This window comes from Giraffa tippelskirchi, chromosome 1 (assembly GCF_054371585.1).
Source record: "Giraffa tippelskirchi isolate mGirTip1 chromosome 1, T2T-mGirTip1v1.2.pri, whole genome shotgun sequence".
In the NCBI taxonomy this organism is placed as follows: domain Eukaryota; kingdom Metazoa; phylum Chordata; class Mammalia; order Artiodactyla; family Giraffidae; genus Giraffa; species Giraffa tippelskirchi.
The window spans coordinates 206,749,911-206,766,561 of record NC_137275.1 but is presented as its reverse complement, the minus strand read 5'-3'; the positions used below and the strand labels follow the sequence as shown (position 1 = coordinate 206,766,561).

The window sequence follows — 16,651 nt, the reverse complement described above, 5'->3', positions numbered from 1 at the left end:
TTGTTGGCAAAGTAATGTCTCTACTTTTTAATATGCTGTCTAAGTTGGTCATAGCTTTTCTTCCAAGGAGCAAGCGTCTTTTAATTTCATGACTGCAGTCACCATCTGCAGTGATTTTGGAGCCCCAAAAAATAAAGTCTGTCACTGTTTCCACTGTTTCCCCATCCATTTGCCATGAAGTGATGGGACCAGATACCATGATCTTAGTTTTCTGAATGTTGAGTTTTAAGCCAACTTTTTCACTCTCCTCTTTCACTTTCATCAAGAGGCTCTTTAGATCTTCTTCACTTTCTGCCATAAAGGTGGTGTCTTCTGCATATTTGAGGTTATTGATATTTCTCCCAGCAATCTTGATTCCAGCTTGTGCTTCATCCAGTCCAGCATTTCTCATTATGTACTCTGCATATAAGTTAAATAAGCAGGGTGACAATATACAGTCTTGACGTACTCCTCTCCTGATTTGGAACCAGTCTGTTGTTCCATGTCCAGTTCTAACTGTTTCTTCCTGACCTGCATACAGGTTTCTCAAGAGGCAAGTCAGATGATCTGGTATTCCAATCTCTTGAAGAATTTTCCACAGTTTGTGGTGATCCACACAGTCAAAGGCTTTGGCCTAGTCAATAAAGCAGAAATAGATGTTTATCTGGAAATCTTGCTTTTTCGATAATCCAACAGATGTTGGCAATTTGATCTCTGGTTCCTCTGCCTTTTCTAAATCCAGCTTGAACATCTGGAAGTTCACAGCTCACGTATTGCTGAAGCGTGGCTTGGAGAATTTTGAGCATTACTTTACTAGCATGTGAGGTGAGTGCAATTGTGCGATAGTTTGAGCATTCTTTGGCACGGCCTTTCTTAGGGATTGGAATGAAAACTGACCTTTTCCAGTCCTGTGGCCACTGCCGAGTTTTCCAAATTTGCTGTCATATTGAGTGCAGTACTTTCACAGCATCATATTTTAGGATTTGAAATAGCTTAAGTGGAATTCCATCACCTCCATTAGCTTTGTTCATAGTGATGCTTCCTAAGGCCCACTTGACTTCACATTCCAGGATGTCTGGCTTTAGTCCAGTGATCACACCATCATGATTATCTGGGTCATGAAGATCTTTATTGTACAGTTTTTTCTGTGTATTCTTGCCACCTCTTCTTAATATCTTCTGCTTCTGTTAGGTTCATACCATTTCTGTCCATTATTGAACCCATCTTTGCATGAAATGTTCCGTTGGGATCTCTAATTTTCTTGAAGAGATCTCTAGTCTTTCCCATTCTGTTGTTTTCCTCTATTTCTTTGCATTGATCGCTGGGGAAGGCTTTCTTATTTCTCCTTGCTATTCTTTGGAACTCTGCATTCAAATGGGTATATCTTTCCTTTTCTCCTTTGCTTTTAACTTCTCTTCTTTTTACAGCTATTTCTAAGGCCTCCTCAGACAGCTATTTTGCTTTTTTTGCATTTCTTTTTCTTGGGGATAGTCTTGATCCCTGTCTTGTGTACAATGTCATGAACCTCTGTCCCTAGTTCATCAGGCACTTTGTCTATCAGATCTAATCCCTTGAATCTATTTCTCACTTCCACCATATAATTTTAAAGGATCTTAAAGGATCTTAAAGGTCATACTTGAATGGTCTAGTGGTTTTCTCTACTTTCTTCAATTTAAGTCTGAACTTGGCAATAAGGAGTTCATGATCTGATCCACAGTCAGCTCCTGGTCTTGTTTTTGCTGACCTTATAGAGCTTCTTCATCTTTGACTGCAAAGAATATAACCCATCTGATTTTGGTATTGACCATCTGGTGATATCCATGTGTAGAGTCTTCTTTTGTGTTGCTGGAAGAGGGTGTTTGCTATGACCAGTGCGTTCTCTTGGGGAAATTCTATTAGCCATTGCCCTGCTTCATTCTGTACTCCAAGGCCAAATTTTCGTGTTACTCCAGGTATCTCTTGACTTCCTACTGTTGCATTCCAGTTCCCTATAACAAAAAGGACATTTGGGGGGGTGGGGGGGTGTTAGTTCTAAAAGGTCTTGTAGGTCTTCATAGAACCATTCAACTTCAGCTACTTCAGCATTACTGGTCGGGGCATAGACTTGGATTACCCTGATATTGAATGAGGCGATACCTCACGTCCAAGGTCAGGAGCTGTGGCTGCACTTCGCTGGAGCAGCTGTGAGGAGATAATCCACATCCAAGGTCAGAGAAACCCCAGCAAGACAGTAGGCCCTGGAGCGGCTGCAAAGAGACCCCCACGCCCAAGGGCAATGGAGAAGCCCCAGCATGATGGTAGGAGGGGCGAATTTGCCTTTAGAATAAAACCCCATTCCCACCAGAGATGCTCAGAGCGCTCAAACAAACCTTTTGCACACCAGGATCCAGGGACCCCACAGAGACTGAGACAGAACTGTGTTTGAACATCACCTGTGGAGGTATGGGTCAGCGGTGGACTGCCATAGGGACAGGGGCTCTGGGTGCAGCAGACTTGGGTATGGCATAAGCCCTCTTGGAGGAGGTCACCATTAATGCCACCATAGAGCTGCCAGAACTTACACAGTACTAGGAACTAGACTCTTGGGGGGCACAAACAGAACCTTGTGTGCACTAGGACCCAGGAGAAAGGAAGAGTGACCCCACAAGAGACTGACCCAGACTTGCCCATTGAATCCCCAGAAGTCTCCAGTGGAGGTGTGGGTCGGTGGTGGCCTGCTGCAGGGTTGGGGGCAGTGAGTGTAGAAGTACATGCATGGGATCTTTTGAAGAAGGCCGCCATTATCTTCATTACCTCCACCATAGTTTGGCCCCAGGTAAATAGCAGGGAGGGAACACAGCTCCACCCATCAACAGAAAATTGAATTAAAGATTTACTGAGCATGGCTCCGCCCATCAGAACAAGACCCAGGTTCCCCCTCAGTCAGTCTCTTCCATCAGGAAGCTTCCATAAGCCTCTTATCCTTCTTCATCAGAGGGCAGACAGACTAAAAACCACAATTACAGAAAACTAACCAATCTGATCACATGGACCACAGCCTTGTCTAACTCAATGAAACTATGAGCCATGCCATCTAGGGCCACCCAAGACAGACAGGTCATGGTGGAGAGCTCTGACAAAACATGGCCCACTGGAGAAGGGAATGGCAAACCACTTCAGTATTCTTGCCTTGAGAACCCCATGAACGGTATGAAAAGGCAAAAAGATAGGACACTGAAAGAAGAAATCCCCAGGTCAGTAGGTGCCCAATATGCGACTAGAGATCAGTGGAGAAATAACTCCAGAAAGAATGAAGAGATGGAGCCAAAGCAAAAACAACACCCAGCTGCGGTTGTGACTGGTGGTGGAAGCAAGGTCTGATGCTGTAAAGAGCAGTATTGCATAGGAACCTGGAATGTTAGGTCCATAAATCAAGGCAAATTGGAAGTGGTCAAACAGGAGATGGCAAGAGTGACCATCGACATTTTAGGAATGAGTGAGCTAAAATGGACTGGAATGGGTGAATTTAACTCAGATGACCTTTATATCTACTACTGTGGGCAAGAATCCCTTAGAAGAAATGGAGTAGCCATCATAGTCAACAAGAGTCCGAAATGCAGTACTTGGATGCAATCTCAGAAACAACAGAATGATCTCTGTTTGTTTCCATCAGACTCAGTTCAGCTCAGTTCAGTTGCTCAGTCATGTCCAATTCTTTGCGACCCCATGAATTGCAGCACGCCAGGCTTCCCAGTTCATCACCAACTCCCGGAGTTTACGCAAACTCATGTCCATTGAGTTGGTGATGCCATCCAGCCATCTCATCCTCTGTCTTCCCCTTCTCCTCCTGCCCCCAATCCTTCCCAGCATCAGGGTCTTTTCAAATGAGTAAACTCTTCACATGAAGTGGCCAAAGTATTGGAGTTTCAGCTTCAACGTCAGTCCTTCCCAGGAACACCCAGGACTGATCTCCTTTAGGATGGACTGGTTGGATCTTCTTGCAGTCCAAGGGACTCTCAAGAGTCTTCTCCAACACCACAGTTCAAAAGCATCAATTCTTCGGCGCTCAGCTTTCTTCACAGTCCCACTCTCACATCCATACATGACTACTGGAAAAACCATAGCCTTGACTAGATGGACCTTTGTTGGCAAAGTAATGTCTCTGCTTTTTAATATGCTGTCTAGGTTGATCATAACTTTCCTTCCAAGGAGTAAGCATCTTTTAATTTCATTGCTGCAATCACCATCTGCAGTGATTTTGGAGCCCCCCAAAATAAAGTTTGTCACTGTTTCCACTGTTTCCCCATCTGTTTCCCGTGAAGTGATGGGACCAGATGCCATGATCTTAGTTTTCTGAATGTTGAGTTTTAAGCCAACTTTTTCACTCTCTTCTCTCACTTTCATTAAGAGGCTTTTTAGTTCCTCTTCACTTTCTGCCATAAGGGTGGTGTCATCTGCATATCTGAGGTTATTAATATTTCTCCCAGCAATCTTGATTCTAGCTTGTTCTTCTTCCAGCCCAGCGTTTCTTATGATGTACTCTGCATATAAGTTAAATAAGCAGGGTGACAATATACAGTCTTGACGTACTCCTTTTCCTATTTAGAACCAGTCTGTTGTTCCATGTCCAGTTCTAACTGTTGCTTCCTGACCCGCATACAGGTTTCTCAAGAGGCAGGCCAGGTGGTCTGGTATTCCCATCTCTTTCAGAATTTTCCACAGTTTATTGTGATCCACACAGTCAAAGGCTTTGGCCTAGTCAATAAAGCAGAAATAGATGGTTTTCTGGAACTCTCTTGCCTTTTCGATGATGCAGCAGATGTTGGCAATTTGATCTCTGGTTCCTCTGCCTTTTCTAAAACCAGCTTGAACATCTGGATGTTCACGTTCACGTATTGCTGAAGCCTGGCTTGAAGAATTTTGAGCATTACTTTACTAGCATGTGAGATGACTGCAACTGTGCAGTATTTTGTGCATTCTTTGGCATTGCCTTTCTTTGGGTTCAAATTCCACATCTAACATTTACTAGCTCTGTGGTTTTGGGTAAATAACAAACTTTCTAATCTTCAGTTCCTTTATTTATAAAAGGAAGATAATAGAAATTCCTCATAAGTTTATTGGGAGAATCAAAGGAGAAATGTATGAAAAGTGTGAAAGATGGCTAAGTAAGTACCTAGCCTACATGTTGTGTATGTACAAGGTGCTGTCTCAGCACAAATAAATAGGCAGTAAATTATTTTTATTTTTGTTCTTCCTGGATAGGAGGGTGAAATTCGATAAGGCCAAATACTTCAGACAGAGTCTTGATCTAGGCTTTAAAAAATGAATAGCTGTTGGATAAACAGAATGCTGATAAGTTTGCCTTGCTCAAGCCATGGGGTTGCAATCTGCTACTGTAAGAGAAGCCTAGGCCTAAGGCTTAAGGAAAATATTTTAAAAGACTAGTGAGTTTATTCTAATAAACATATTCTCTTCATTTTCTGCCATGACCTGGAAGGCAGGGTGATCTAGTTGGTAATAGTGTGGACTTTGAAGTAAAACAGACATAGGTTCTAATCCAATCCCTACTACTTCTAGTTGTGTGATCTTACTACTTTTTTTACTTACTATTACTTGCTACATTTCACTGAGCTTCTAGTTGATTAATCCTTAAAAAAGAAGTGTTACTAGAGTCTTTTTTATGAGGTTTTTATAAGGATTAATTAGGTTTTTATGAGGATTAATCAAGATAATGCAGATAAACATCAGTTAGCACATAAAAATCAATAAATGTTAGCTATTATTATTATTGATGCCTCATTAAGGTTATGCTAGCATAAAACATTAGAATTTATCCAGTGTGTGAACAATTGAACACAGGTAAATGCCATACAACCTGTTCAACAGTGAGATATCCAAAGAAATATCACAAAGCAGGTGGTAAGTCACTTTGTGGCAATGATTGTACGTATTTATCTTTGTGGGCCCAGTAACTGAAAATTATGCGAAGCTTCCCCCCCAAAAATATTGAAATAAATTAATGACTTACTTCACTGAATGTAGTTTTTTAACTTACAAACATGAGGCATGTTTCTGTAGCCAATCTATAAATAAATATATGGAACAACCATTGTTAATATCTTGATATATATTCTTCCCAGGAGTGTGTGTGTGTGTGTGTGTGTATGATATATATGAGGGAGCCACAGTATTGAAAATAACTATAAATGCATGCATGCTCAGTTGCTCAGTTGTGTCCAATTCTTTGCAACCCCATGGACTGTAACCCATCAGGCTCCTCTGTCCATGGAATTCTCCAGGCAAGAATACTGGAGTGGGTTGCCATTTCCTTCTCCAGGGGATCTTCCTGACCCAGGGATCGAACCTGCATCTTCTGCATTAGCAGGCAGATTCTTTACCACTACACCCCCTGGGAAGCCCTTAAAATAACTATATACATATTTAACTTTGATCAGACCATACAAGAGCTTTTTCTCCATTTGTCATATGGACATTTGCGTTGTTTTATTAAATATGCTTTACAAACATGATTTATACATTAGATAACATTCTATAAGGATGTGGCAAATAATTTAACTATTGCCATATTGTTAGACCCTTTGCTGTGTGTCAAAACTAATTAATATTCAAATATAAATTGTTTATTACCAAATTCAGTGATTTCTTAATCTGTAAGTGTGTAAACAACTTGAAAAGAAAAAAAAACCCAAGCCGAGTCGATTCTTTTACTTGAAATAATTCTAGATCCTATATTAATACTTCTGTACAACTTCCATGAATTATACTGTCTCATGTACTGTATCTTTAATACTTAGTGACAGAAAGCCTCTGCATGGCTCCCAGCGCACTGCCTCTCCTCACTGTGAGGTCTTGCATCCTGGAGAACCATGACATTACTGGATCTACTCCTGCTAGCCGCCTCCTCTGTTGCTCCTAACTGTCTTACATACCATTCCATTTGAGAAAATATACAACATGACTCAGCACTGGATAACAGAGTTATCTAAGGGAAAGAGATCATTTCATAATTACACCGAAAATAAATTCAATGAACTTAAAATATACTACAGCATAAAGACTAATAAACATAAAAGAGGTGAATTCACGGTTTGGGGTCATGTTTATTTTGATCTCAGGTTGCAGGATTTTAACTTGGCCTTTGTGCAGTTCTAACCAAGAAAGGGCACAATCTTTAATTTATTATCTTAACTTTATGCTTTGCCTAATAAGCAATTTATAATATGATTACCAAGGTTGATTTCATATGTCATTTTATAATTTCTAAAGAATTCTGACAGGCTTTCAATATAAAGAAGAAAGCTATTTTATATTTTCTATTTGTTGTTTTCATCTGTTTGCTTCTGGAGAGAGACTAGTTACTTATGTGAGGATAGAACATCTATTTATGTGAAAGCTGGTATGAAAGAGCATGTACCTATGTTGGCACACAGAAATTTATGTTTATGACTGTGTGTGTTTGAAAAATGCAAGGTCATTATCAGACTCCAAAGAATGATAGAAAAAGAAAATTCTGAAAACAACTCTAGGAATAATTTATATTCAAGACATTTCTTTTTCTGCCTCATAGCTACATCATCCCTCTCAAGGCTTCCGTTTTGGAACTGTCCGGGAGAGCAGTGCTGAAGACTATGTGAGGCAAAGCTTCCCAGAGATGCATGAGTACATGAGAAGGTACAATGTACCAGCCACCCTGGATGGAGTGGAGTATCTAAAGTGAGTGTCAACCTCCTCAGTCCAAAAAGTTCTCAATGAAAAAGAAGCCTTGCTACTGATGTAATGTTTTTTTTTTTTAATATTATCTAAATATACCCATTGTGTGTTCTGTAATACCTCACACCATGTGAGATCCAGGAGACAGTATGGAATAAATGTGCATTTAATTATGTGACCTAGTTTTCTAGTTACCTCCACAGTCCCAAGCTGGCAGTAGCTTTGATCAAAGTGCCAGTAGGGTCAGTAGTGTAGCAGATGGTGGGAGAAGTAAACGTTGGCTTGACATCACTTGGGAAAATAATGGTGCTGAAATGATCAAACACTCAGGGAATGTGGCCAAAGGATAAAGTGTCCCAAAGCAACCCTTTCCTTCACAGTGAATCTCTAAGCCTGTGGACTGTCTCCTCTTGCCACAAGGAAGTGGGATTTATCTTAGAGATTTCCTGTAGAAAAGAAATAAAATAAAAGGCAATGATTCCCATGCCTGCATCTTTCTCATCAGAATTTATGAGAAGCAATCAAGAGCAATCACATTGCCATGGCAGATCATCAGAGCTATAATTCAGTGAAGCTGAATGCAGAGGAGGATGGTGCAGCTCTGGGTCTGCTCAACTAGTCTGCCTGGGAGAAGTGGATGAATGGCTCCTGATAAATGCCACAGCATGTGAGGAAGCAGTCCTCCCCCTCCTGCCTGATGGTCTCGGGACAATAACATACATTCAAACTCCAATCCCTACAATCGTGCAGTACTGGGAAACTGGTTTCTCTATCATCAAACACAATTATCTCCCCAATGACAGCGGGACTCGGCACCTCAAATTCTTTTTTAAGAAAGAAGGGAAATAAATAATTTTATGGGACATAAGGGCTCTGTATTTCTCAAAATCTCTAGTAATCAGCCCTGAAAACAATTTTATGGACTAAACTAGAGTAGAAAGGAAACCTTGTGTTCTCAGATTTGCACAGGTATATACAGTGTTGAAACACTATGAAATGGCACTTTCAATTTTGTAAGAACTTTAAAACATTAGAGTCCCTCTCTGACACAGAGTTCAGTGCTCCTTTGCCCCCCCGCCCAACACCTCCTCTTTATCCTTTCCATCAGGGAAATCCATGGCTGAGAGAAAGAATAAGATGGCAGGAAGAAAGAGATGGCTCCCCACTAAATAGTAATGGGTGACAAATTGGGCCCTTCTGGCCGTGTGAAAGGCTGAGAAAAGCCCCTGCTGCAGTGAAGCAGTTCCACTCACTCTGGGTATTCATTTATTCTGGAGGATTCACCTCCAAGGCCCCAGAGCTCAGTTGGCCATACTCTAGCTGGAGAGAAGAAATTGTTAGGAAAACAGGCACAGGTGAAGGAGTTGAGGCCCGAAAGAATCAACTTGTCCATGGAAATACAGCTAGCAAGTGGCAGTCAGGACCAGAACCATGTCTTTGGACTGTAGCCACTGCTGCAGGCTAGCCTGAGAACTATAACTGGAAAGCAGGTCCTTGATATTCAAGGTATAGTCCACATTCCAGCAACATCCATGTAGCAGGTAGCACCTGGGAGCACATGAGAAATGAAGACTCTCAGGTCCCATCCCAGAATCTGCATTTTAACAAGCTCCCCAGGTGAGTCACAGATTGAGGTAACTTTGGAACAAAGGTTATCATTAATGCCCTCTGCCTTCTTCCCTCTGAGCTTCTCTCTCCAATTTTGGCCCAGATACAGCCTATGTTCCTATTCACTACTCCAAACAACCACAGTCCCCAAGTTACCCTCTGACATACCAATGCCATGACCTACAGGGCACTACCCCTGGAGTCATCTGTATAGAGAGGTTCCTGTATTAAAGCTGTCCTCCCCTCTCCCATCAGATTCCCTGAGCTTCATCCTAACTCACTTAGGACCCTGCTTTTTGAAGTGACAGTATTCCAATAAATGAATCCCTATTAAAGTAGTTATTAAAGTAATAATTACTTTATTTTTATATGTTTATATATAACTAATTTTGTGGTATATGTGTTATGAAATGAATGTTCAAAAAGACAGCATGATTTTATAATGGGAGAAACAACTGTAGGCCCTGCCAACTGTAAGGATGATTCAGCCAGTCTAGAAGCTCCTTATACCTGTATCAAACCCTGCCACTTCCTCACCAGTGACTCAGGGCCCCATGGGAGTCTATGAGCTAATTGCTTCTTGCCTTCATATGCAATAGAGACCTGCCATAGATAGCTTCACTTTGCAATTCAAAATCATGAGGAGTTATTTAGGGAAACCTCTCAGATGGACCACAGGAATTACTGGTTAGAAAAACTGAACCCTAACTTTTTGTACTCTTATTGCTGCCACAAATATTTACAGAGTGTTAGTAAATGGTAACTTGGTCCTATGTAACTCGCAAGATACATTCTGGTACTGTGAGATAAAGCTTTCATTAGAGACATACCTTTCAGCTTGATTTTTATTTTACTGCCAGGATTCCATTAAGGTTTCTGATCCTCAGCTTCCAGGATACAGTTCATATACCGAGCCCTTTCTGAAGCTTCCCGCAGCTCTGGAGCTGAGAGATGTTTTTCATTTTGATTGAAGTTAAACATAGTAAAAAAGATTTATGAGCATGGCCCTGCCCATCAGAACAAGACCCAGTTTCCCCTTCAGTCAGTCTCTCCCATCAGGAAGCTTCCATAAGCCTCTTATCCTTCTTCATCAGAGGGCAGACAGACTGAAAACCACAATCACAGAAAACTAACCAATCTGATCACATGGACCACAGCCTTGTCTAACTCAGTGAAACTATGACTCATGCCATATAGAGCGATCCAAGACAGACGGGTCAAGGTGGAGAGTTCTGACAAAGCGTGTTCCACTGGAGAAGGGAATGGCAAACCACTTCAGTATTCTTGCCTTGAGAACCCCATGAACGGTATGAAAAGGCAAAAAGATAGGACACTGAAAGATGAACTCCCCAGTTCGATAGGTGCCCAATATGCTACTGGAGATCAGTGGAGAAATAACTCCAGAAAGGATGAAGAGATGGAGCCAAAGCAAAAACAACACCCAGTTGTGGATGTGGCTGGTGATGGAAGCAAGGTCCAATGCTGTAAAGAGCAATATTGCATAGGAACCTGCAATGTTAGGTCCATAAATCAAGGCAAATTGGAAGTGGTCAAACAGGAGATGGCAAGAGTGGCCATCGACATTTTAGGAATGAGTGAGCTAAAATGGACTGGAATGGGTGAATTTAACTCAGATGACCATTACATCTACTACTGTGGGCAAGAATCCCTTAGCAGAAATGGAGTAGCCATCATAGTCAACAAAAGATCCCAAATGCAGTACTTGGATGCAATCTCAAAAATGACAGAATGATCTCTGTTCATTTCCAAGGCAAACCATTCAGTATCACAGTAATCCAAATCTAATCCCTGACCAGTAATGCTGAAGAAGCTGAAGTTGAACAGTTCTATGAAGACCTACAAGACCTTCTGGAACTAACACCCCCCAAAAATGTCCTTTTTGTTGTAGGGAACTGGAATGCAAGAGTAGGAAATCAAGAGATACCTGGAGTAACAGGCAAACTTGGGCTTGGAGTACAGAATGAAGCAGGACAAAGGCTAATAGAGTTCTGCCAAGAGAACGCCCTGGTCATAGCAAACACCCTCTTCCAGCAACACAAGAGAAGACTCTACACACAGATATCACCAGATGGTCAATACCAAAATCAGATGGATTATATTCTTTGCAGCCAAAGATGGGGAAGCTTTATACAGTCAGCAAAGACAAGACCAGGAGCTGACTGTGGATCAGATCATGAACTCCTTATTGCCAAGTTCAGACTTAAATTGAAGAAAGTAGGGAAAACCACTAGACCATTCAGGTATGACCTAGATCAAATCCCTTAAGATTATACAGAGGAAGTGAGAAATAGATTCAAGGGATTAGATGTGATAGACAGACTACCTGAAGAGCTATCGATGAAGGTTCATGACATTGTATAGGAAGCAGTGATCAAGACCATCCCCAAGAAAAAGATGCAAAAAGGCAAAATGGCTGTCTGAGGAGATCTTACAAATAGCTGTGAAAAGAAGAGAAGCGAAAGGCAAAGAAGAAAAGGAAAGATATACCTATTTGAATGCAGAGTTCCAAAGAAATAGCAAGGAGAGAAAAGAAAGCCTTCCTCAGTGATCAGTGCAAAGAAATAGAGGAAAACAATAGGACAGGAAAGACTAGAGATCTCTTCAAGAATATTAGAGATACCAAACGAACATTTCTTGCAAAGATGGGCACAATAAAGGACAGAAATGGTATGGAACTAACAGAAGCAGAAGATATTAAGAAGAGGTGGCAAGAATACACAGAAGAACTATAGAAAAAAGATCTTCATGACCCAGATAATCATAATGGTGTGATCACTGGACTAAAGCCAGACATCCTGCAATGTGAAGTCAAGTGGGCCTTAGGAAGCATCACTATGAACAAAGCTAGTGGATGTGATGGAATTCCAGTTAAGCTATTTCAAATCCTTAAAGATGATGCTGTGAAAGTACTGCACTCTATATGCCAGCAAATTTGGAAAACTCGGCAGTGGCCACAGGACTGGAAAAGGTCAGTTTTCATTCCAATCCCAAAGAAAGGCAATGCCAAAGAATGCTCAAACTGCTGCACAGTTGCCTTCATCTTATACGCTAGCAAAGTAATGCTCAAAATTCTCCAAGCCAGGCTTCAACAGTACATGAACCATGAATTTCCAGATGTTCAAGCTGGATTTTAAAAAGGCAGAGGACCAAGATATCAAATTGCCAACACCCACTGGATTATTGAAAAAGCAAGAGAGTTCTGGAAAAACATCTATTTCTGCTTTATTGCTTAAGCCAAAGCCTTTGACTGTGTGGATCACGACAAGCTATGGAAAATTCTTCAAGAGATGGGCATACCAGACCATCTGACCTGCCTCTTGAGAAACCTGTATGCAGGTCAAGAAACAACAGTTAGAACTGGACATGGAACAACAGACTTGTTCCAAGTCGGGAAAGGAGTACGTTAAGGCTGTATATTGTCACCCTGCTTATTTAACTTATATGCAGAGTACATCATGAGAAATGCTGGACTGGATGAAGCACAAGCTGGAATCAAGATTGCCGGGAGAAATATCAATAACCTCACATATGCAGATGACACCAGACTTATGGCAGAAAGAGTAGAAGAATGAAAGAACCTCTTGATGAAAGTGAAAGAGGAGAGTGAAAAATTTGGCTTAAAACTCAACATTCAGAAAACTAAGATCATGGCATCTGGTCCTATCACTTCATGGGAAATAGATGGGGAAACAGTGGAAACAGTGACAGACTATTTTGAGGGGCTCCAAAATCACTGCAGATGGTGACTGCAGCCATGAAATTAAAAGACGCTTGCTCCTTGGGAGAAAAGTTATGACCAACCTAGATAGCATATTAGAAAGCAGAGACTACTTTGCCAACAAAGGTTCATCTAGTCAAGGCTATGGTTTTTCCAATAGTCATGTGTGGATGTCAGAGTTGGACTATAAAGAAAGCTGAGAGTCAAAGAATTGATGCTTTTGAACCGGTGTTGGATAAGACTCTTGAGAGTTCCTTGGACTGCAAGGAGATCCAACCAGTCCATCCTAAAGGAAATCAGTCCTTAATATTTACTGGAAGGACTGATGTGGAAGCTGATACTCCAATACTTTGGCCACCTGATGCAAAGAACTGACTCATTTGAAAACACCCTGATGCTGGGAAAGATTGAAGGCGGGAGGAGAAGGGGCCAACAGAAGATGAGATGGTTGGATGACATCACGGACTCAGTGGACATGAGTTTGAGTAAACTCCCGTAGTTGGTGATGGACAGGGAAGCCTGGCGTGCTGCAGTCCGTGAGGTTGCAAAGAGTCAGACACAACTGAGCCACTGAACTGAACTGAAACATATACCTCATTGTAACTCAAATCCAAATCCCCTGGAAAGATTATTCATTTTGAAGTGGCTATTTCACTTTCTGGAAGAGTATAAAGAGGAAGCGATGGTCATTGGCACCAAGAAGGGAAGCTGACCTACTTAATATATGTCAGTGTGTGGCTCAGACAAACCCATCATAAAGGTACTTGCTGCTCAATGATGAATCTTAGAGGTGTTTAGTGGTGTCCTTCTCTTTGAGATTTTTGATGGCCCCATATTCTCCTCTGAGTTTAGAATCTACCCCTCTGTACTGAATTCCAATAGCCTCATTTTTGGTTCTAAGACAAGAAGGACTGGACCCAGATGGAACAGAGAAGAGTTGTTCTTTTTGCCAAGCTCGTTGGACCACTCTGAGGGTTAAAAAGCCTTTATTAAATGTTCTATTACCTTTCCAAAATTTTTTGAGATAGCTGAAAACAAAGAGTCATTTGCATACACCTTAAACAGTTCCCTGTGAAACTCATTCTCCCTTGCCTCCTTTGTAAGTCGAGCTCAACTGGTGCTGACCACCTTCCTGGGGCCCATTTCTGTGCCTATGTTAAAAAATGGGGGCGTATACAAGAAGGATGCACAATGTGTCTGTTGCTATCTTGAGCCCAGCCCACAGCCAATTCACTGATACAGTCCAGAAATACTTGCCTTTAAATGATTTTTGCCTGAACTGTCTCCTGGGATGGGAGTGAAACATGAATCTCTGGAGTTATATTAATAAATCAGACTCTAAAGACCTGATTTACATATGCTTCCTCTTCCATTTATTAAACACCAGCTATGGACTTTAAAGAGACCTGAACTCTTTTTCCCCAAGAGTGCTGGATCTTTTATTTGCACTTCTTTATTATGTACTCCCAAGTGTGAAATAATGCCTGATCTCTGGAGAATATGATAGCGATCATGACAGAAAAAATGAAGAATTTTCACATACTGATTAATGAGATAGCCTAGCACCAACACTTACTGGTTTGTGAACTGGACCAACTTATTTCAACTCTCTGGACCTCAATTCCTTCATTTGTTAAAGTAGGATACTACCACCCTCTTCAACTGAAAATGAAAGTGATAGTCATTCAGTCATGTCTGACTCTTTGCAACCCCATGGACATGGGATTTCCCAGGCAAGAATACTGGAGTGGGTTTTCATTTCCTTCTCCAGCGGACCTTCCCAACTCAGGGATTGAACCTGGGTCTCCTGCATTACAGGCAGATTCTTTACCATCTGAGCTACCAGGGAAGCCCACCACCCTCTTCAGGGTCATTATAAACAGCATGGAGAACAATAAATATAATGCCTACACCAAGAAGTCATTTGGAGGACTTCATTCGGTGGTCCAGTGGTTAAGACTCTGCACTTCCGCTACAGGGAGAGTTTGATCCCTGGTTGGGGAACTGAGATCCTACATGTAGCACGACCAAAAAAAAAAAAAAAAAAAAGAAGTCGTTCAGTTAATGTAAGAGAAATGAACCTTGACTATTTACCTTTTCACTCAATTCAGGGTCTCTCTGGTTTTGTTGTTCAATTTAGAACCCCTGGAAAGATTTCATGCTATCTGATAAGAGTGTCTGTTTCCCCTGGTCTGTTCTCTGCAGGATAGTGAGATGTCAGCAAGACAGAGCCAGCAGCTGTCCAACTTGGACTACCCTTACTGTCCGGATTTCTGCTCCCTAAACAAAAGCTAGCTGTCAGACTTAGTGTTTCCTGTCTATTAATGAATCATTTTCCACTTTTCTTCTTTTGGTCTTAAACATAGGAATGATCCAGAGAAACTAGATGCCTTCATCATGGACAAAGCCCTTCTGGATTACGAAGTGTCAGTAGATGCTGACTGCAAACTTCTAACTGTGGGGAAGCCATTTGCCATAGAAGGTATTAATCAATCATTTTTGATGCACTTTTACTCAGGATGTGCTCAGTTTTCAAATGCCAGTGTCAGAGGCAAAGAGCTATTCATCTTCCCTTGTTTTTATTTTCAGCTCTTAAGCACTCAGCTATTAAGTTGCTGAAGTTAGGTAGTATTTATTTTCTACCTACTCTACCAACATATTTTTATCCAATTGTTAGAAAAACAACAACCAAAATATCATTGTTATCCAAACAATGTTGCTTCAGATATCTGGGAGTGTTGACACAGTGTAGTAAATGGGGAGTCCAATTTTAATTTAATCTGTATTTTCTAATGGCCAAATCCTATAATGAATCTGATACTAAAACTAGAATGATTGTGTTACAACTAGAAGGACCCCAGTGTTGATTTAATCCAAGCTGCTCAGTTTTATCCACAAGTAAGTTCAGAGATAATATATTACTTTCTCATAATCACACAATTAGATGATAATACTGAAATTAGAATATAAATCTCATAGTCCTTAAATAAATGCTTCCACTAGTTGAAAAATAAGTAGAAAAAAAAACAATCTCTGTAATTTAGTAACCTCTAAGTGTCCTAAACAAAACTCCATTTGGGACATCAGATTTGTCTTTCTCCCCACTGGCGGCAAATATTTGCTTTCAACTTGGTCAGCCAGTCAATCAAGCTTCAGGACCAAAGAAAGATTGCATTGTCAGTAGCTCCTTTCATTCTGGACAACAGTTGATATATGGAGCCGATAGTTTGAACCAGCAAATTTCACATCTCCAATTCCCAGCTTCCCTCCTCTGACAGTACACACTGGCTCCCGGAACAGCCATACTCACTTGTCGGAAAGCACTTTGACTAGAAATAATCCCATGGGGATGCTCAAGTCCTATTTCCAGAAAACTATACTTTCCTGTATGTTAACTAGTATACCAAGGCTATTCAGATTCCAGTTCCCCAACCACAGTTGGTCTCTGTCTCTCCTAAACACATCAGCAGTTTTTTTTTTTTTCATCTTCATTTTTATGATGCAAGAGAATGTAACAGCTGATGCTGTTTCTTTGAGCCTTCTCCTAAGAGAAATCAATTCCCTCTCTAGGCAAAGTGACCTCCACCTTAGCCTGGAATAGAACGCAGGAAGAGG

The 16,651-nt window shown here is 41.1% G+C and overlaps 1 protein-coding gene across 1 annotated transcript in view; it reads left to right on the top strand.

Moving 5' to 3' along the window:
• Positions 1-16,651, top strand: part of GRIN3A (glutamate ionotropic receptor NMDA type subunit 3A) — a 183,594-nt gene that overhangs the window by 111,473 nt on the left and 55,470 nt on the right. The window contains exons 4-5 of the mRNA XM_081573222.1: positions 7,547-7,692; positions 15,403-15,518. Of these exons, the coding sequence (XP_081429348.1) occupies positions 7,547-7,692; positions 15,403-15,518 (262 nt within the window). The remainder of the gene's footprint in view (positions 1-7,546; positions 7,693-15,402; positions 15,519-16,651) is intronic.